Source organism: Cervus canadensis, chromosome 29 (genome assembly GCF_019320065.1).
Source record: "Cervus canadensis isolate Bull #8, Minnesota chromosome 29, ASM1932006v1, whole genome shotgun sequence".
NCBI classification, from domain to species: Eukaryota; Metazoa; Chordata; class Mammalia; order Artiodactyla; family Cervidae; genus Cervus; species Cervus canadensis.
The window spans coordinates 34,753,551-34,776,046 of record NC_057414.1 but is presented as its reverse complement, the minus strand read 5'-3'; the positions used below and the strand labels follow the sequence as shown (position 1 = coordinate 34,776,046).

Genomic DNA, 22,496 nt, shown 5'->3' with positions numbered 1-22,496 from the left:
TCCAGCCCAGGTTTCTCATGATGTACTCTGCATATAAGTTAAATAAGCAGGGTGACAATATACAGCCTTGACATACTCCTTTTCCTATTTGGAACCAGTCTGTTGTGCCATGTCCAGTTCTAATTGTTGCTTCCTGACCTGCGTATAGATTTCTCAAGAGGCAGGTCAGGTGGTTTGGTATGCCCATCTCTTTCAGAATTTTCCACAGTTTATTGTGATCCACACAGTCAAAGGCTTTGGCATAGTCAATAAAGCAAAAATAGATGTTTTTCTGGAACTCTTGCGTTTTTAATGATACAGTAGATGTTGGTAATTTGATCTCTGGTTCCTCTGCCTTTTCTAAAATCAGCTTGAACATCTGGAAGTTCTCGGTTCACGTATTGCTGAAGCCTGACTTAGAGAATTTTGAGCAATAGACTTGAGCAAATTACCCTTTCTGAGACCCAGATTTTCAGATTTCTTGTTCTTAAAATGTATCTAATAATGCCACTCTGTATCATTTGATTAGGAAATGAAATAATGGAGGTTAAAAAGCATTGAGAAGAATAACTTAGTAGATATTGACTCAATAAACATTAATTCCTTCTTTTTTTCAGAAGATTGAGTCCATTCAACAGATATTACTGAGCATCTATATCCCTGGGTGCTATTCAATAGTGGAAGTTGGGGAGTATTTCCTGATGGCAAAATGACTTCTGCCAGCCGATGGACTGGCCCAGGGATTAGTCCTTTATAGGGTTTTATTGGCCTCTTTCCTGGGCAAAGTCTGATCTTGCTGTTCCTGCCTTCATTGTCCTCTGTATCTGTCTAGCCTCTTTCTGATGACTCCTGTTTCCTGAGTTAATTTTACAACATGTTAAAGTGTACTTATCTGTGGCCTGGCTAGAAAGAGGGCAGAAGTATCGAGGGGAAGGTAAGGGACCTGGGCTTTTCAATAGCTTTGATTGGAAATAGATAGGTGGGACTGAATCTTATTTAATCTCTGATTGTTCAGCCCTAAAGGGGAAGGGTCATCATTTTGTCTCCCAGGTGAGAGCTTGGGGAATGTCTTATCTGGATTTCCACTTAGACATAGTTCACTCTTTAGAAGAGCTTCTCGGAAGAGGTGTCTAAGGGTGGTGCTGGCTGCCTTTGGAGATACCATCATAATATATACCACCATACAAGGTGCTCAAGATTAGAAGGAATATTCGAAGATACTGTTGAAAAGAGGTTCTCAAATTTTGAGTGGGCATCAGAATTGCCTGGCAGGCTTGTTAAAACACAGATTGCCATGTTCCTAATTAAGTAGGTCTGGGGTAGAGCCAAAGAATTTGCATGTCTAACAGGCTCCTGGGTGATGCTGTAAATATAGGGGTAATTATAGGGGATATTCAAGCATCAGGTAGAACTTCTCTTTAAATTTGGGGCCACCACTGAAATGCTGGGTCAGGAAGATCCTTGGGAGAAGGGAATGGCTACCCACCCCAGTATTCTTGCCTGAAGAATTCCATGGACAGAGGAGCCTGGTGGGTTACAGTCTATGGGGTTGCAAAGAGTCAAGACATGATTCAGTGACTAACACTTTCACTTTCTGAAATGCGATGTTCTTATAAGTTCTTGAGGGTTATATTACTGAAATCTTGGCTTTTCTCCTGAAACCTTTTATTCCTCTAGCCTTTTCCATCTCAGTAAATTGCTATTCACCCAGTTACTTGAGGCAGAAACCTTTGTATTGTCCTTAATTTCCCCCTCTTCCTCTGCTCCCTGACACCAGGGAGATGTTTGAGAACACCTGATCTTTAGGGACAATTGTTCTAACCCATCGGCATCGAAACTTTTGGAAGCCATTGTGGATAACAGTATTTAAACTAATGTGTGCATCTAGAAGTTATGAATTTACAGCCATTTCATACAGGATTTACTCCCTGTCCTTTTACACATAAAGATGTACTAGCCTCATAACTTTGTAAGCTATCATAAGACAGTGTTGACTCTTGAGCTGTATTGCATCGGTTATAACAGCAAAGAAAAGGGATTGATCATTTTAGTGGATAACTCACTCTTTGGAAAGATCTTCCCAACACAGTCGGCTTTCTTATTGCACTAAAAATGTTGCTTCCTCAACTTGCCTTGTTCTCTGCTTTCCTCATTCTTTTTATTTTTTTTAATTAAAAAAATTTTTTGGAGTATAGCTAATGTACAATGTTGTGTTAGTTTTGGATATATAGCAAAGTGAATCAGTTATACATATACACATATTCATTCTTTTTACAGATTCTTTTCTCATATAGGTTATCACAGAATATTGAGTAGAGTTCCCTGTGTTATACAGTAGGTCCTTGCTGGTTATCTGTTTATATGTAGTAGTGTGTGAATGTTCATCCCAAGCTCCTGATTTATCTCTCCGTGCCACGTTTCTCCTTTGGTTACCAAAAGTTTGTTCTTGATATCTGTAAGTCTGTTTCTGTTTTGTAAACAAATTCATTTGTATCAATTTTTAAAATTATATTCCACATATGAGTTATATATGATATTTGTCTTTCTCTGTTCGACTTCTTCACTTAGTATGGTCATTTTTAGGTCCATACATGTTGCTGCAATCAATGCTTTCCACATTCCGTTTTGATTCACTGCCAGACTAAATCAGATCCCTGTCTGTTCTCTCGCTACATATCCCCACATTTCTTCTCCAAGTCAGAGAAAATTGCCTGTATATTGTCCTCTCTTCTGAGGCCAGAATTTCCTTGAGGTCAAGGGCAGTTGTGTTCCCCAGTGTTCACCCTCCTTTTGCTGTGACTAGAGTCTTAAACATATCAAAGCCTCAGTGCATTTTTATTAAATGAATCAATAATGGAAAGAATGAAGGTTAGGTTATCTAGACATGTGTGGCACAAAGGCACCCATGCATGGATGCCCTAGGGAGGAACTCTTCTTATTAAAATCCATTTTAAATTTCTGTCTACTCTTTGAAAGAAGAACAGCACAATCTACCAGGCTGAATGGAATGAAGTCCAGGAACTCATGCCACTGGAGAGATGTTTCCTTTAGATTGTCAGGGAAGGAATAATCTGGTTTCAGGAGCCCAGACAGAGGAGGTATTCTTTTGGGTTCCAGTGAAAAATGCTTCTAGAACATTTGGCTTTGCTTATTTGTCACCCTGGACCTCAGAATAATTTGGTGGCGAGTTCTCTGGTTCTGGGATGACCGCTGGGTTTGTCACGTAGACATTTGGGATCACCATGCTCACCTGGAAAACACAGGCAAACAGGAAGTGTACCAGTGATGAAGCAAGAAGGACTGGGCATACCTTTAGGTACCAAGGGAGCCCTCCTGCTCCTGGGCAGGAAGGGAGTAGGATGAGCCCTCTAATCTCCACCCTCTTTGGGACCTCTTCCCATCCTCCGAGGAGCCTCTGGGACTCACGTTGTTGGTTTGGTAGCAGGTCAGCTGGCAGCCAAAGTGGGCAGATGCACTTGCAATGCACACCTCCAGGAGGCAGAAGATGAGCAGCAAACCAGAAATGGCCGTTCCAGGGACCTGGAACCAGAATGGACCGGGAGGACCTGAGTGCAAGTCTGGGAGTCTGAGCTCTGACTCTGCAGTGGCTATCTCTATGGCTTTGATGAAGTCCTCTAACCTCATCTCAGCTTAGTGGGGAAAACACCTCACTGGGTTTTTGTGAAGGCCAAGTGTGTTTGTGAAAGAAATTTTATCTTAACACTTACTAGCAATGCTGTCCTAAAAGAGAGGATAGTCACTGTCTAGGGAAACCCCTTGACACCTTGCTTCAGATATCAGGGACCTGAGGGTATGGTCTGGAGTCAGACAGTGAAACAGTGGAACTGTCCTGTGTAGGAAGTGAACAGAAATTTGGGAGTATGGACAAGCCACAGAGAGAAGTAGCATGGGTGGAGGAGAAAGATGGGACTGAGCAAGGTGGTGGGAAGGTGGCAGCTTCAGAAAAAGGCATCTCATGAGAAGATGACATTTCACAAAACAGGAATAGCTAATCTTCAGGAATCAGTAGTTTCCTAGGCTCTGATGTAAACCTCTACCATCTCTCTGAACCTTTAGAGAAAGTCAGCTACTGAAGTCATTCTCTTGGCTTGTGACAGTGCCATTTTGTAGAGGGAAGTAATTGGGGCTGTCTTAGGCTTGGGAAAAAAGAGTGAGTGAAAGGCCTCCAAATTTGAACTAGTTCAGCAAAAATAGATCTCACCTAAGGACCTGGAGAAATCCAAGCCCCCTTCTTGCTATTCTCCAAGATTACCCAGGAGAATGGGGTCTCCCACTGTGCCTGAGGAGAGAGTTTGAGTAGAATCTGTTTTCATCTTAAAGAACAGGGCTGAAAGACCCCAATTGCCATATGGATTCCAATCACATGAAATACTAAATATGAAAGTAAAAGTGTACAGTACATGGTAGTAGGTACCAAATATATGTTATTGATTATAATTTTAAAATGACATAGGTGAGAGTCAGCTGCTCAGAGAATTCTCCCTTTTGGAGAGGCCCCATCTTTCCTCCTTTCCTTTGCCTCCCTCTCAATTTAGCAAGTATTTACTAAATATCTATTTGGTACAAGGGGCTCAGAGAAGAAACCCAAGAAGCACAGTTGAGTGAGGGAGACAGATACGGATGTGGATAATTACAATCCACATCAGACAGAGTAAGAGCTATAAATGAGTGAGGGAAAGAGAGGTGGAATTCACCCTACGTGAGTTAGAGAGGGTGGGGGTAGAAGAGGGTGGTCCAAACAAATGGAAAGGTGGGATGATGAGGTCTTAGTCAAAGAATCACAGAGCTTCAGGAAGGAAGAGTGTTTTCAAATGACTCTGGCCCTTTCTAAACTTGTTTTTAACACAATTCTTTTACAAAGAAAACCCTTCATGGAAAAGGGGTCCTTCAAGCAGCTCAGATGGATTTACCAGGTGGTTCAGTGGTAAAGAATCTGCCAATGCCTGCCAATGAAGGAGACACAAGAGACGTGTTTGACCCCTGGGTTGGGAAGATTCCCCAGGTGTAGGAAATGGCAACCCACTCCGGTATTCTTGCCTGGGAAATCTCATGGAGATAGGAGCCTGGTGGGCTACAGTTCATGGAGTCACAAAGAGCTGGACATGACTGAGCTACTGAGCGCACACACACACAGAGTTTAGACATGCCTCATTTGATGGGCATTAATTCATGCTTGTTGAGCTCCTGGAGCACCCCATCCCTTGGGTCATCATTTACAAAGATCAGATGAAGTCCAGCTCTTCTTGTTCAGATGCCAGGCCTGAGGTCTGAGAGTGGGGTGGGCAGCTGGGATAGGAGGAGTTCTCTTTCTGAGATCTGATATGGGCAGAACCAAGATTAGAAGCCAAGTTTTCTGACTTAAAGTTTCTGCAGCCTCCACTCCAGGGTGTTGGCAGTGCTGCATGGTTTAGTCTTTTCTGACCCTCTTTCCCTCCCACCCACCCCTCCTCCCTCAGCTCTTCAACCTGCACCTGCCTCCTCATTTCTTACAATGAGCACCCCATGCCTCCTATTTCCTAGCAGGAAAAGATGCAAACCTTCTCCAGTGCCCAGCTTTCTGGGTGGGGGGTTGTGGGGAGGATGGGGATGGGGGTGGGGTGGGGTGGGGGAGATGGGAGGAGCTGGATGTCAGGGGGAGCAAGGTATTGGAAGGGAAGTGAGCGGCAAGGCACATAGAGTTGGAGCCAGGTCTCTGGGCAGCAATAAATACCTGGCCGAGGAATTTAGACTTTAATCCTAAAGCAACTGGGAGCCATGAAGTGTTTCCAGAAGGGGAGAAACTCAAGGTACTTTTGATAAAAGACATGGACATGGTCAATAGGTTCTCTGGGGCGAGGCTTTTCTCACAAATCTTGGAGACAAAAGTCTTGGGAAGGACTTCTGATCAAAACAAATAACAATTAATGTTTCTATTTACCGAGTATAGGTCATGCCAGGCACATTTATGTATTCATTTGACAAATGGGTATGAGCTGTCAATCATGTTTCAGACATGGGCCTGGGTATTTGAGACAGGACAGTGAATGAAACAGAAAAATGACCCTGCCCTTTTGAAGCTTATATTCTGGTGGGAGGAGACAGTTAGTAAGCATGAAATATAACGGACAAGTAAACTGCAGAGTTCGTCAGATGATGGTTAAGGCTACTGGTGTCAGGGAACATTTAACAGGAGGATTCCTGAATGCTGTTTTCTATTTCTCATAAATCCTCTGTTCCTTATCAGTTCCTATTCTGGGAATGAGTAGAGCTGCATGCAGCTCTACGGACTGATCTCATGAGAAATGGTATCTGCTTGGATTCCTTTCAGTAACTCCCTTCAGTGACTCTTCTCTGCATCAGTGACCTTGTATGTGTTAGACTATCCATACTGTGACTATTGATAAAATTTCATCCTGTGTAATAGCTGAGTAATCATCTACTAAAAATACATAAGCCTGCATTTCTGCTAATAAAATACCCTTGCTCCATCAGAGCTTGGGTCCCCGTGTCTTTCTTTCTCTCTCTCTCTCTCTCCCTCCCTCCAGCTCTCTTTCACTTTCTTTTTGTCGACTCCAGACCTTCAGGTTCCGGTCCATTAAAGGACCCCAACATACTGGGAAGTAAATTGGGGATGTGGGGGAGAAGGATCCTGGGATAGTGTAGGTAATGCTTTTAAGTGCAGTGGTTCTGTCATTCAGGTGGGTCTCTTTGAGAAGGTGGTTACTAAGAAACAGCCTGAAGGACAGAGTGGGCTGGCAGGATATCTGAGGGACCTTCCCAAGCCTGAAGATGGAAACATGCCTGGTTTGTGGAAACATCAAGGAAGTTAGTGTGGTTCAAGTGGGGCAGAGCCAGAGAGTGGGGTCAGGGGCCACGAGGCCAGCATCTTTAGGCTCCTGTAAGGATGTTGGCTTTTTTGGGGGGGTGTGTGAGTAAAGTGGGAGCAGTGGCAGGTTTTGAGCAGAGAAGGGATGTGATGTTACATCTCAGAAAGGCTCACTCTCACTCTAGTTGCTGTCCTTACAGCTGTAAGGAGACAAGGGAGGAGCAGGGAGAGTGGTTAGTGAAACAGGCTGGGACCTGGGACCCTCTGCAGCAATGCTGCAATGCTTGTACCTGGACGCACCTCTTCTTGAACAACAAAATACAAAGAAACTATATGGGACTAAAAATAACTGTGTGCGTGTTCAGTTGGGGCAAAATTATGGACAAAAGATACAAAGAAACCAAAAAACCCAACTGCCACTTCTGAAGAGCCTGGAGCAAAACCAGGGTGTTAGGAGCAAAAGCAGCACACTGCCCATGTCCAAGGCACACAACACCACCTGGGGGTGGGCAAAACACCAAAGCCACCCCTCTGGCCCAACCCCTGGACACACTCCTGTTGTTATTTAATCACTAACTCATGTCTGACTCTCTCGCGATTCCATGGACTATAGCCCACTAAGCTTCTCTGTTTGTGAGATTTTCCAGGCAAGAATACTGGAGTGGGTTGCATTTCCTTCTCTGGGGCATCCTCCCGAACAAGGGATGGAACCCACATCTCCTACACTGGCAGGTGGGTTCTTTACCACTGAGCCACCTGGGAAGTCCTACCCTCACCCTATGCAAGGAACAAGCTCACACCGTCCCCCCACCTCCTGGGTAGTGAGGAAGCAGGGGAACCTGTTGTTTGTCCTCACTCACTCTCTGCTGCAACAGGGGCCCCTATAAAACCTTGCTTGAGTTTCTTGTCTGACTTCTAGTCAATTTCAATTGATTGGGGAAGGCCAAGGGCCCTAGTTGGTATCATTAGGAAGCTAAGAGGTGATGGTGACTCTGACCAGAGAGGAACTGGAGGAACTGGTGAAAATGGTTGGATGCTGGATGCATTTTAAAGGTAGAGCCAACAGGATTCCCTGAGGAATTGGCAGGGATGCATGAGAAAAAGAGAGGGTCAATGATTACTCCAAGGTTTATCTTGAGTGACTGGAATGATGCAGTTGTCATCAACCAGGATAAGGAAATCCAAGGGAAGGTTTGGGAAGTAAAATCTGGAGATGATGGATATGTTCATTTCAAGATGTTTTGTGGATAGTTGATCACAAGAGACTGGAGTTTGAGAGAGAGATTTGGGTTGGTGCTCTTTACTCTGGAGAAGGTGTTTGTGGTTACCAGCAGATGAGATTGCCAAGGCAGTGCAAGCGGTGGGAAAAAAGAGGACCAAGGACAGCCTAGGAGACGGGGAAGAGCAGAACCAGCAAAGGAAAGGGAGGAGAGAGAGAGGAGGAAGACCAGCTGCAGGGAGCAGCCTGGACACCATGAGACGTCCATCACAGAGGAGTGCTGACTGGGGACATAGGAAGTTTTTGGAGAAGTGAAGCAGAAAGTCTGATTAGAGTGGGCTCAAGTGCAAATGTAAGAGGAGAGAGAGTGGGAGAGAGTGAGGGCAGACAAATCTTTTTAGGATTTTTCTGCAAAGAGGACCGAAGAAACAGGGTGGTATCTGGCCCAAGAGAAGGTTGGTTGGTTTTTTTTACAATGGAGGGAACAAAAGCATGTTCATATGCTGATGGGAAAGCTCCAGTCAGAGGGGAGAATGGTTGATATAGAAGAAAGGCCATGGGCAGGGGGAGGAGATGAACCTTGCTGTACAGATGGAGAGGTTGAATTTACACGAGACTCATCTATAGCTGGTTTCTTGTATCCAGCAGCCACGAGCCCTGTGTGGCTGTTGAACACTTGAGATGTGGCTAGGCCGCAAGTGCAAAATACACCCTGGATTTCAAACACCTGAAATATGTATATTATCATATGTGAAACACACTGCTAGTCCAAGTTCACTGCAGGAGACAGGGTGCTCAGGGCTGGTGCACTGGGACGACCCAGAGGGATGGGATAGGGAGGGAGGTGGGAGGGGGGCTCAGGATGGGGAACACATGTACACCCATGGCTGAGTCATGTCTGTGTATGGCAAAACCACTACAATACTGTAAAGTGAGTAGCCTCCAATTAAAATAAATAAATTTTTTAAAAAACCAAAGACTTCATATCTCAAATATGAAATATCAGATAATTTTCTACTCGAATTACATGATGAAATGACATTTGAACCTATTGGGTTAAATAAAACATATTAATAAAATTAATTCCATTTATTCACCCCCTTCCAGGATGATGACTGGAAAATTCAGAATCATATACATGGCTCATGTTCTATTTCTATTGGATGGCACTGATATAGAGCACAGGTTGGCAAATTATGGTTACATCCTGTCTGTTGCCTATTTTTGTCAATAAAGTTTTATCAGCACATAGTCAAGCTCATTTGTTTCTGTATTTTCTGTGGCTGTGCTCCCACTACAAGATAGGGGGGAGTAGTTGCAACAGAGACCAGATGGCCTGCAAAGACTTAGATATTTACTCTCTCACCCTTTACAGAAAATCTTTGCTGACTCCTTGTCCCTAGTGATGGGGAGGAAGGCAACAAAGTGAGAGGAGGCAGGTTGGCAGGTACATATGCATTAAATGTATAGTGACATAAATGAAATTATAAATTAAAAAATTTCCTAACAGTGTCATGTGGCAGATACTGTTTTACAAAAGTAGAAACTAAGAATGATCAGGGACTTTAAACTCTGTTGCCATTCTTACCGCACTTGGAGAAGTTTGGTTGTTGGGCCTTTTCTTCTTTTTTTTATTGGAATATAATTGCTTTACAATGTTGTGTTAGCTTCTGCTGTACCACAAAGTGAATCAGCTATAAACATACACATATCTCCTCCTTCTTGGGCATCCCTCCCCCCACACCTCACCCATCTAGCTCATCACAGAACACTGAACTGAGCTCTCTGCTATAGCACAGGTTCCCACTAGCTAACTATTTTATAGTAGTGTATTGCTACCGGGAAGTCCAGTGTATTTATAGCAAACTGGTCTCTTAATTCATCACACCCTTCTTTTCCTGCCCAGTGCCCACACATCCGTTCTCTACATCTGTGTCTGTATGCCTGCCCTGGGAACTAGACTGATATGTACCATTTTTCTAGATTCCACACATATGTGTTAATATATGATATGCATTTTTCTCTTTCTGACTTACTTTACTCTGTATGACAGACTCTAGGTCCATCCATATCTCTACAAATGACTCAGTTTCATTCTTTTTATGGCTGAGTAACATTCTATTGTATAAATGTACCATGTCTTCTTTATTCATTCATCTCTCAGTGGACACTTAGTTTGTTTTCATGTCCTGGCTATTATAAACAGTACTACAATGAACATTGGGATACATGTGTCTTTTTAAACAGAGCTGAAGGAATCAGGCTCCTTGACTTCAGACTATACAAAGCTACAGTAATCAAGACAGTATGATACTGGCACATAAAACAGAAATAAACATCAATGGTATAGGACAGAAAGCCCAGAGATAAACCTACATACCTATGGTCACCTAATCTATCACAAAAGAAGCAAGAACACAAAATGGAGACAAGAGAGTCTCTTCAATAAGTGGTGCTCGGAAAACCGGATAGCTGCATGTAAAAGAATGAGATTAGAACACTACCTAACACCATACACAAAAATAAACTCAAAATGGATTAAAGGCCTAAATGTAAAACTGGACACTATAAAGCTTTTAGAGGAAAGCATAGGAAAAACACTTTTTGATGTAAATTACAGCAAGATCTTTATTGACCCACCTCCTAGAGGAATGAAAATAAAAACAAAAATAAACAAATGGGACCTAATTAAACTTGAAAAGTTTGCATAGCAAAGGAAACTGTAAATAAGCCAAAAAGACAACCTTCAGAATGGGAGAAAATATTTGCAAGTGAAGCAATGGTCAAAGGATTAATTTCCGGAACATACAAACAGCTCATGCAACTCAATAAAAAAATGAACAACCCAATCAAAAAATGGGCAGAAGACCTAAATAGACATTTCTCCAAAGAAGACACACAGATGGTCAAGAAGCACTTGAAAAGATGTTCAACATCATTAATTATTAGAGAAATGCAAATCAAAACTACCATCAGGTATCACCTCCCACCATTCAGAATGACCATCATCAAAAAATCCACAAATAAATGCTAGAGAGGGTATGGAGAAAAGGGAATCCTTTCACACTGTTGGTAGGAATATAAATAGGTATGGAGGGTCCTTAAAAAAGTAAAAATAGAACAACCATAAGACCCAGCAATCCCACTATTGGGCATATACCCTGGGAAAACCATATTTCAAAAACACACATGTCAGGCCCTTTCCAACAATTTCTAAACCCAGTTAGGGCGGAACCCAGGGGAACACTGGTCAGGAGGGATACTCACCCGGCCCCAGGTGGAATAGTGAGGATTATAGTCAGGGTAGGCGTAGGGAGCCATGATAATTAAATCTACGATGAAGAGTGTGAGTCCAACCATGGAGAAGATTGCACTGACGATGTTGAAGCCCACGCTGCTATTCAGCTGAAAAAGATACAAAGGGTCAGAGTGGGAGAGGAAAACAATTGTAACTGAGATGAGCAGCGACTCAGCAAGTATTTCTTAACAGGATTTCCCAGAATCAGTTCTGCAGCAAACAAGGCAGTGTTTTGTGCAGAAAGGAGTGTGGCTGGGGTTTCCCTGGTGGCTCAGTGGTAAAAGAATTCACCTGCCAATGCAAGAGATATGGGTTCCATCCCTGGTCTGGGAAGATCCCACATGCCGCAGAGCAACGAAGCCCATGCACCGCAACTGCTGAAGCCTGTGAGCCTAGAGCCCAGTGCTCTGCAACAAGAGAAGCCGCTGCAGTGAGAAGCCCTCACACTGCAACTGGAGAGTAGCCCTCACTCACTGCAACTAGGGGAAAAGCCCTTGTAAGGTAACAAAGACCCGGGGAAACCAAAAGTAAATAAATATTAAAAAATTTTTTTTTAATTTAATTTTTTAAACAGAAAGTTTGGGGGCTAAATTAACTTTGAAACAAAGTTAAGTTAAACAAAGTTAAACAGGTCTTTGCTGCAGGACTTATAAGAGCCTTTAACAAGGATTATGGATCTTCAGTGGGGGTGGGGGGGGGCTAATAAATAGAAAGCTCTCCAAGTTTACCTACGCACCTTCACAGAGTATGTCATCGGACAAGCGTCCCCAAGAATAATCTTTGGGAAACACTCCATCCTTTTATCCCATAGGAGATGGGCAGGAGGATCAACCTCTGATGTCTTGGAATGTGACAGGCTCCAGTGGCCCATGATTCTGGGCCACATGCAGAAAGTTGTTGTTTAGTCGCCTCAGTCATGTCTGACTCTTTGTGACTCCATGGACTGTAGCCCCCCAGGCTCCTCTGTCCATGGGAATTCCCAGGCAAGAATACCGGAGTGAGTTGCCATTTCCTTCTCCAGGGGATCTTCCTGACCCAGGAATCGAACCCATGTCTTCTGCTTTGATAGGCAAATTCTTTACTGCTGAGCCACTTAGGGAAGCCCAGGTGTAAATAGACATGCCCATAATTTTGAGCTTTCCTTTGGAGATTTTAAAATAGATTTCCTCTGGTGTAGGGACCTGGCTATCTTGAAGCTTCTTAGGCTAGATAACCTGCTTGTGAGAGGAACCAGGGTACTTTCTGGGCATACTGCTAGGGGACCATGAAGCCTTGTCCATGCTGATTTACAGAGCTCCTTTGGCTGGATTCCTTAGAGGGGCAGGTGCCTGAGCCTCCTTGGCTGTCCTGAAGAAATGGGGGCCTGATCTGTGTGCTGCTCAGCTGTTGGGGAGCCCTGGGCCCCTGGGAACTCTGTGCCTCCTCCTGTAAGAGTGTCCTTGGGAAGCTATTCTTTCTCTCCACTCTCTGATGCCCTAACTAATGTGGCTATGTTGCCCTTCCCTCCCCTAAGTCCTGTAGACATTTTCCTTTTTGGAACTCTGGCAAGGTTCATGTGGCCCTGTGATTATCTGTGAGCAAGTGTCAGAAGAATTGATGCTTTTGAACTGTGGGGCTGAAGAAGACTCTTGAGAGTCCCTTGGACAGCAAGGAGATCAAACTTGTCAATCCTAAAGAAAATCAACACTTAATATTCATTGGAAGGACTGATACTGAAGCTGAAACTCCAGTACTTTGGCCAAAGAGCTGACTCATTGGAAAAGACGCTGATCTGGGAAAGATTGAGGGCAGGAGGAGAAGGGGGCAACAGAGGATGAGATGGTTGGATGGCATCATCAACTCAACGTACATGAGTCTGAGCAAACTCAGGGAGATGGTGAAGGACAGGGAAGCCTGGCATGCTGCAAACCATGGGGGTCACAAAGAGTCAGACATGACTGAGTGACTGAACAACAATGTGTCAGAGTCCCATGTCTGGTTGTGAGTAGGTGCGTGAATGAGGGAGGAATTAATCTTCTTTTCCCCCTGGTGTGTCTTTCCTATAGGCCCCCAGCTGGGAGAGACAGTCCCAGGATGTGACTTACCAGACAAGAAGATCGTGACTGCTTTTCTGCCAACACCGAGAGGGATCCTGAAATGATAAACTGGCACGGAGGAGAGGTGGTTTAGAAAGAGGCCAGGGGTTAGGGCCCCCGTCTTCAGGCTCCCACGATTCTATTTACACACATATTGTCTCACACACACTATGTTCCTCTGCTGAGACCCCAGCTCAACATGAGGGGAAAGAATGAATGAATGGATGAATGAGGGCCTGTCTTGCACCACATCACAGGACAGTGAATTGGGATCCAGCAGACTGGTTGTAAATTCTGGCTTGAATCTCATGTGATCGTGGGTAAATTATTCATTTCTGAAATATTTATTTCCTCATTTGAAAAAGAGGAAAATTACATGTCTTCCTAAGTGTCATTGTCACTGGAAAGTTTATGCCCCTTATCTGGCATTTAGCGTATCTTGCACATAGTAGATCCTATAAAGAGTAAATGTTGTTTCTTTCTTTTTCTTTCTCAACATGCATATCTTGTTGGTTTCCCACCCACATCTCAGAATTCAGCTGGGCACAGGAGCTCAGGACGGGGAGGAGGAAAGGCTACCAGCTGTACTGCTTTGAGATGTTTTAACCCAACCTTAGTCCTTGCCTGTCTGCACACCTAGGTGAGTACCTTTTAGTGACTCAGAAAAGTGTCACATGTCTACAAAACTGAACGTCCAATATGAGAATTGCAAGGTAGATTGAGTGCATTTATCCCAGCACTGGTATTCTGTAGGCACAGCGGCTGGTGAGATTACCTACCATCATTTGCCCAAGATGGCAGCAACAGTGGTCTGAAAGGGCATCAGCCACTGTTGAGGAAAAGCTTTGCTGAGCACTACATGAAGCGTTTCTTATAATTTTACCTTATTTAACTGCATCATGTCCCATCGGGCACTATTAATATTCCCATTTTATAGATGGTAGACTGAGGTTTAGAGATTTATTTATTTACATCCTGCTTTTTATTTTTTGCCACACTGTGCAGCATGCAGGATCTTAGTTCCTCAACCGTGGATTGAACCCGCTGCACCCCTGAAGTGGAAGTGAGGATTCTTAACCACTGGACCGCCAGGGAAGTCCTGTGGCTTAGAGATTTAAAATAATGCATTCAAGACCACCCAGAAAGTAGCAGAGTTGAGAGTCAGATTCAAGGAGTTGACTCCGGATCCCATGGTATTAACCCCCACTCTCTACCTGCTCCCAGTCAGGGAGGATGCAAGTGCCTGGGAGTGTAAATGGTGATTTACAATGAAGACTGCCTCGAGTGGCTTATGCCTTCTAAGGGGAATTCCATATTTCCTAGAAGTGTAAAAACGAATTTCAATTGTACAGCCTTCTGTTTATAGAGAATTGATGAAGAAGATAAGGAACAAAAGGCTGGATTTCTGATGTTCCTGCTGGCCCTTTTGAGATGCCAAGGGAGACGGGCCTTTGTTTTAGAAGAGGGCATTAGTGAGCTTTAAGAAATAGAAAGACAGTCCTGGAGTCAAGAAGGCAGCTAAGAACAAAACTGCAGAAAAACCGAGGAGGGCTGAAGGTCACTGAGCATCCTGGCAGAAGAGGAGATGGCCAGTGAGGCATTTGAAATGTCAGGGCGGCCACTGGGCACTTAATACTCAGTGGAGGCTAACGCTCAATAGCAGGGTGTTCTTTGTCTGGCTTGTTAGTCCTTTCTGCTGCCCCGAACTCCATTAAAGTTAGTGATACAGAACAGGTGCCCTGTGAGTGCTTGGGGGCAGGAAGAGGGGTTGGTCCCAAGTTAGGTCTGTGTAGAGCAGAGAGAAGACCAGAATCTCAGGAGAGGACAGATGGGAGCCAGAGAAAGAGAGAGGGAGCAGTGACCCAAAGAAAGACATTCCCTAGAGCATAAACCCTGCCATTTTGCAGATATTGTGTGGGAATGAGGGTGGGGGCTAACTCTAGGCTGTTCTATTTTATTTATTTATTTATTGTGAAATTTATTATAGTAGTCCTTAAATTTTTGAGGCCTGTTCCCTTTAATTTCATTTATTTATTCATTTTATATTTGACTGTACTGGGTCTTCATTGCTGTGCTAGCCTTTCTCTAGTTGCGAAGAGTGGGGATTACTCTCTAGTTGGGGTGCACAGGCTTCTCATTGCAGTAGCTTCTCTTGTTGCAGAGCACGGGCTCTAGGGCTCGTAAGCTTTAGAAGCTGTGGTTCCCCGGCTCTAGAGCACAGGCTCAATAACTGTGGTGCATGGGCTCAGCAGCTCCGAGGCTTGTAGGATCTTAGACCTGGCTTATTTCCTGCATTGACAGGCGGATTTTTTATCCCTGGGTCACCAGGGAAGCCCCAGGCTATTTTATTTAAATCTCACGGGATAAGGTGACTTTGGCTGACATCTAGGTTACTCTGGAATTTTGTTGTTTGTCAGAAAAGTTGCATTTGAGTCATAGACAGGTATGTGAGTTGAGGGACAGACTGTATTAACAGCAGGGAGGAAAAGGAGACTGGTGGGTGGAGGGGGAAGAAGGAGTGTGTATGTACGCACGTGTGTGCGTGAGTGTGTGCATGTGTGTGTGTGTGTGTGTGTGTGTGTAGGAGGAGGATACTAGGGAGAATGCAAAACAATCTTAAAGACAATGCCTTGGAGAAGAGAAAGGACTTGTACTCCTTCTCAGTTCAGTTCAGTCGCTCATTTGTGTCCGACTCTTTGCGACCCCATGGACTGCAGCACGCCAGGCTTCCCTGTCCATCATCAACTCCCGGAGTTTACCCAAACTCGTGTCCATTGAGTCGGTGATGCCATCCAACCATCTCATCCTCTGTCGTCCCCTTCTCCTCCTGCCTTCAATTTTTCCCAGCATCAGAGTCTTTTCAAATGAGTTAGTTTTTCGCATCAGGTAGCCAAAGGATTGGGGTTTCAGCTTCAGCATCCAATGAGTATTCAGGACTGATTTCCTTTAGGATGGACTGGTTGGATTTCCTTGCAGTCCAAGGGACTCTCAAGAGTCTTCTCCAACACCACAGTTCAAAAGCATCAATTTGTCAGTGCTCAGCTTTCTTTATAGTCCAACTTACATCCATACATGATGACTGGAAAAACCAAAGCTTTGACTAGATGGACCTTTGTTGGGAAAGTAATGTCTCTGCTTTTTAATATGCTGTCTAGGTTGGTCATAACTTTTCTTCCAAGGAGCAAGCGTCGTTTAATTTCATGGCTGCAGTCACCATCTGCAGTGATTTTGGAGCCCAAGAAAATAAAGTCTGTCACTGTTTCCACTCTTTTCCCATCTATTTGCCATGAAGTGTTGGGACCAGATGCCATGATCTTTGTTTTTTGAATGTTGAGTTTTAAGCCAGGTTTTTCACTCTCCTCTTTCATTTTCATCAAGAGGCTCTTTAGTTCTTCTTCACTTTCTTCCATCAGGGTGGTGTCATCTGCATACCTGAGGTTATTGATATTTCTTCTGGCAATCTTGATTCCAGCTTGTGCTTCATCCAGCCCAGCGTTTCTCATGATGTACTCTGCATATAAGTTAAATAACCTTCTAGGGAGTCACAAATCATTCTGAGAATCTGATGAAAGCTATGGACTTTGACAGAAAACACACCCTAAGTATTTTACCAGAATGGGAACTCAGAAGCCCTTCCGTGGACTCTAAACTGAGTCCGCATTTTTTTAGTGGCTTACTGACCCTTGAGCACGGGTGGAAATGCTTTTCTCCTGGGGTTCAGGCTGTGGGTCTACATTGAACACTTGAGGGCTGTTCCCAATGTATTTTTTTAAACATGGATGCTTTTGTGGGAATTAGAAAACAGTAGTTCCTCTGGGTTGATAAACTAGAAAAATGTTCCCTGTCCTCTGGGGTGGGTGGATTAGGAAAGTGGCCTTTCTGAGTGAATGCTGTCTTGCATTGTCTTGTAACCCTTGGTGTTATGAATGAATTATGACCCCTCAGAATATATCTTCTGAAGCCCTAACCTATAGTACCTCTGAATATGACTCTCTTTGGAGACAGGGGCTTTAAATAGATGATTAAGGGGGACTTTCATGGTGGTCCAGTGGTTAGGAATCTGCCTTGCAACGCAAGGGATGTGGGTTCGATACGTGGTCAGGGAACTAAGATCCCACCTGCCACAGGGCAACTAAGCCCATGCACACAACTACTGAGCCTGGGTACTGCAACTAAGTTGCAGCACAGCCAAATAAACAAATAAATAATTGAAAAAATCAACCAAACAACAACCATAAAATTTGACTTAAAAAAGAGCTGACTAAAGTTAAAGGGGATCATCAGTGTTGGACTTGGACCTAAACCAATATAACTTAGGTTCTTATGAAACGAGGAGATTAGTGAGAGTGTTAATGGCCTTGGTATGGAGGCCAGAGGTCCCCAAGAAGCAGGAGGAAATAAAAGTACAAGTGGCAGACATTTCTTTTCTTTTCACTTCTAATCCTGTGTTGTCATGGTGACACCTGCTTCTGTCTGAGCTTAACTTTCCTCAAACCTTGAGCTAACCAATGTGTTTTTCTCATGGAAATCTCTTCCTTAAGCTATGTTAATGAACTATGTATTTGCTTGGAAATCTGCCTTTCTTCGAGATTCATGTCAATTGTTTTATGGCCGGGGATGACTCACCTTGTACTATCTCAACATACATGTTGTGGGTGAGGGGCCTGGGGCAACTCTCTCAGTTTTGAGGTATTCCCTTTCACTAATTAGTAGCTTGCTAATAGGTATATAATTCCTTGCTAAAAACTAACAAGGGGGTACTCTTTCTGTCCCCTTCTGATGTCTATGTCAGAAGCTTTCTCTATCTCTTTTATACTTTAATAAAACTTTATTACACAAAAAGCTCTGAGCAATCAAGCCTTGTCACTCGCCCCAGATCAAATTCCTCTTCTTCGGAGGTCAAAAATTCCAGCGTTGTTCACAGCTCAGCTTGTAGCAGCAGCCTTTCATTAAGGTATACACACACACACATTTTCATTAGGGTATACACAAACACACACACACACACACATTTTCATTAGGGTATACACACACACACATTTTCATTAGGGTATATACACACACACACCCCCACACATTTTCATTAGGGTATATACACACACCCACACCCACACATTTTCATTAGGGTATACACACACACACACATTTTCATTAGGGTATACACACACACACACACACACACATTTTCATTAGGGTATACACACATGCACACACACATTTTCATTAGGGTATACACACATGCACACACACATTTTCATTAGGGTATACACACATGCACACACACATTTTCATTAGGGTATACACACACACACCCCCACACACAACCATGCAAAGACTCAGGGGAAGAGACAGTTGTTTGCTAGCCAAGGTGAGAGGCCTAAGAAGAAACCAAACCTACTGGCACTTTGATCTCAGATCTCTGCCCTCTAGAACTGTGAGATACCACATTTCTGTGTTGTAGGTCACCCAATCAGTGGTACTCGTCAGGGCAGCCCAAGCAAAGTAGTTCGCTTGGTGAACAAGACCTGAGCTGGGTTTCCATCCAGCCTGCCCCTTTGGCTGGGAAACTGCAGGGCACAAGTTGACAAGGTGGCCCAGAGTGTGCTGGCACTTTCTGAGAACTTGGTTGCGAGGTGACTCGTATTACTCACCCAGATGCCTCCCCAGAAGGGAAAGCCTCCGTAGAACGAGACAGCAGTGTAGCTCCCTATGAGGACAGTCGCCATGACGGAACCGAGGCCAAGGTGAACCAGGCCAATCAGGATCTGGATGGCCTGTCAGGAGAGCCACAAATGGAAGCCTTTGTTTCTGAGTCTGGATTCTGCCCCCTTTTTATTTTAATAAATCGTTTGTTTCCCTGGTCCAAAACATAATATGGAAAAATATAAAATTGAAATAAAAACTGCCCACCATTCCCCCTCACTCACAGAAAACAATGGTTTACATTTTGCTGGATAAAGTTCCATTATTCTTTTCAGATACATACATGGGTAATTCACAATGTCTCTATAGATTGAACATTTCATCACGAACATGTCCCCGTGAAATTAAATATCCTTCAAACTTATGTTTTTTTGAGGGCTGCCCAGATTCTGTCGTGTGGATATTCCATGGAATCATCGGAGCAGAGAGGTTGTATGGGTTAGACTGTTTATTTTTTTCATATTATAAATCACACTGTGATGAACATCTTTGTAGATAAATCTTCATGCTCATCACTTATGTCTTTAGGATATTGTTACGGATTGAATTGTGTCTGCCTCTCCTACATCAAATTCGTGTGCTGACATTCTGATCCCCAGCACCTCAGATTATAGCTTTGTTTGGAAATACTGTCGCTGCAGATAAAACTAGGTCATGTAAGGTGTGCTGGAGTAGGCTGAACCCCTAATCCTATATGTGCGTGTGTGCTTAGTCGTGTCTGACTCTTTGTGACCCCATAGACTGTAGCCCCCAGGCTCCTCTGTCCATGGGATTTTCCAGGCAAGAATACTGGAGTAAGTTTACATTTACTTCTCCAGGGGATCTTCCCGATCCATGGGTCAAAATTGCATCTCCTGCATTTTCTGCATTGGCAGGCAGATTCTTTACAACAGCACCACCTAGGAAACCCTTAATCTTATATGACTGCTGTCCTTTTTAAATTTTTTGGCCATGCCATGTGACATGCAGGATCTTAGTTCCTTGGCTATTAAACCCATACCCCTTGCAGTGGAAGTGCTGAGCACCAACCGCTGGACCACCAGGGAAGTCCCTGACTGCTGTCCTTTGAAAGAGAATGCCATGTGGAGAGACATTCATGAACACAGGAAAACGCCATGGCTGTCAGGGCTGTCAGGATTGAAGTTATTGCCACAAATCAAGGAAGTACTACTAGGAGAGAGGCCTGGAACAGACCCTTCCCTAGTGGTTCCTCCTCTGAAGGACCTATCCTTCAGAGAAAGCATGGCCCTGAGGACAGTTTGATTGTGTTTGGCCTCCAGAACTGTGAGAATAAAATTCTGTTGCTTGAAGCCACCCAGTTTATGGCACTTTGCGATGGCAGCCCTTGGAAACTCATGTAGGGTATGTTCTCACAAATACCGTACATATGTCTAATGGTATATAGATGACAAACATGGCAGCAGATATGAATATATTATTTCCTTAAATTTGCACAATAACAAATTATATGCAATGTCTGTCTCTGTTTTTTTTCCCATTAATGTCACATCTTGGGGTTATGTTCACATTGTTGCACTAAAAGCTTACTTGTTCTTTTTAAAGCTTCACTACATTTCACTCTTTGGAGTTACAATACATGGCTTTAACCAGGATTATGTTGATGGATATTTTGGTTGTTTCCATTCTTTTGTGATCACCAGCTGTGTGGCCATGGGTAAGCTCATACATGTCACATTTCTTGCATGTGCAGGTATACCTGGAGGACTAAGTCTCAGAAATGGAATGATTGGGTATTTTGTAAATGTGGCAGATACAAATTGGCCTACAGATTATATTTATTGACATCCCTTGGACAGTGAATGGGGGTGGGGCTAGGATTTGAGCTCCAGACAGTCTGGATCAGAATCCAGACACTGCAATGAAATGGGCCTCTCCTTGAACTACCCAGGACAACCTCTTAGGGGGAAAGTTGTTGGGCTCCCTTAGTTTGTTAGTTCTCTAATGTGCTTTTTTCCTTCTTGGGCAGATATTCCATTCAAGCTCTTTTAGATTTCACCTCATGGTCTGCTGAACCCACTTTCTTCCAGAAGCCACATGGATCAACACAGGTGTCAGCTTACTGCTTTTTTTCCCCCATTGCTTTTCTTCCTCTTTCCTAAAATGCCTGAGTCAAAAAATACAAGGTCCTGAACAGAGGCCCTAGTGATGCTGCCCAGCTGAGCTTTCTCATAGATCTGAGTTTGGCGAGGCCAGGTCAGCTCCAACCCCACCTATTGGATTTGGAGTGTCCGTATTTCCAAAACTCCCCCCTCCTCCAGCTTCAGCCATGCGATCCCCCCACCCCTCCCTGAAGAGTGAAGTTTCACTTACCCCTAAGGTTTTGCCTTCTTTTAGGGTTCTCTCCGTGGGTTGCTGACTCACAGATGGCCACAGACCAGCTGGGTTCCCGTGAATTACATGGACTTGGGACTGGCAGTTTGGATATAGGGGCACCTGAGACATGCCCCCAGGGAACACCGTATACCCATTTGGGGGTGTCACCACAAACACAGAGTTGGCCGTGGGACCTGCTGAAGTCGTTGGATTCATGCTGCTGAAAAACAAGTGCAATAAAATAAATAACAAGGACCTACTGTATAGCACAGGGAACTATACTCAATGTCTTGTAATAGCCTATAATGAAAAAGAATCTGAAAAAGAATATATATATATGAAAAAGAATATATATATATACATATATATATATAAACACACACACAGGTTACTTGTGAATTCTGGTCTGGTTTAAAATTTTCTTTTCTTTTTCTACTCTTTTTTGGAGCAGACCCCCAAAAGCTGGTACCATAAACCCTGCCACATGCTCCACCCCACCCCCAGGTTCATTCAAATCTCATTTGGCAGCAAACCTTATCACCGCCCCTCAGTTATCCACAGAAACTATTAGATCAAGGGTACTCACTTTGCTCTGCCAGCGGCGAAGTCTCTCTCACTTCTGTCTGTCTATTCCCAGTTCTTTGCTGTAGGTGGCTTCTTTTTCCTTAGAGAGTGGACACACTGGGTTGGGTTTGGGGATGTGTTTAAAAAGATCCAAAGTCCACTCTGCTTTCCTCCCAGATACAGACTTGGTTAACCAGTTACGCAGAGCTCAGCTTCCCCACCCATATTTACTTCCTGATTTGGTCAAGAAGCCACCTAATTGCAATTCAGCTGGGAAAGTATTTACCGGAGAAGGAAGAGTTGTGCGTGGTGCCCTGGGAGGCACAGGAAGGAGCTGGGTGTGCAGTGGTCACTTCTCGACTGTAACGCAAGACAGAGCGATGTAAATAACCCAGTACAGAAAGGAGAGACTCTCGCCGGAGAATGAAGGAGAAACTGATTCACTAGATTTGAAGAGATTAAGAAAGACATCAAACAACAAGTGGAATTTGAAATCAA

General features: G+C 43.9%; 1 protein-coding gene across 2 annotated transcripts; it reads right to left on the bottom strand.

Annotated features, from left to right (window-relative positions):
* Positions 1–2,795: 2,795 nt before the first annotated feature.
* MS4A8 (membrane spanning 4-domains A8) lies at positions 2,796–22,178 on the bottom strand. Of its 2 annotated transcripts, none has more exons than XM_043452489.1 (7): positions 22,021–22,178; positions 21,432–21,654; positions 19,049–19,171; positions 13,407–13,466; positions 11,292–11,429; positions 3,406–3,519; positions 2,796–3,229 (listed from the first exon to the last, which is right to left on the bottom strand). In XM_043452489.1, the coding sequence occupies exons 2-7, from the start codon at positions 21,648–21,650 to the stop codon at positions 3,128–3,130; spliced, it is 756 nt and encodes a 251-aa protein (XP_043308424.1). In that variant the 5' UTR covers positions 21,651–21,654; positions 22,021–22,178; the 3' UTR covers positions 2,796–3,127. The 2 variants fall into 2 exon arrangements, with proteins under 2 accessions (XP_043308424.1, XP_043308425.1); XM_043452490.1 differs by having other exon boundaries at positions 21,432–21,651; positions 22,021–22,176.
* Between the last annotated feature and the right edge of the window lie 318 nt (positions 22,179–22,496).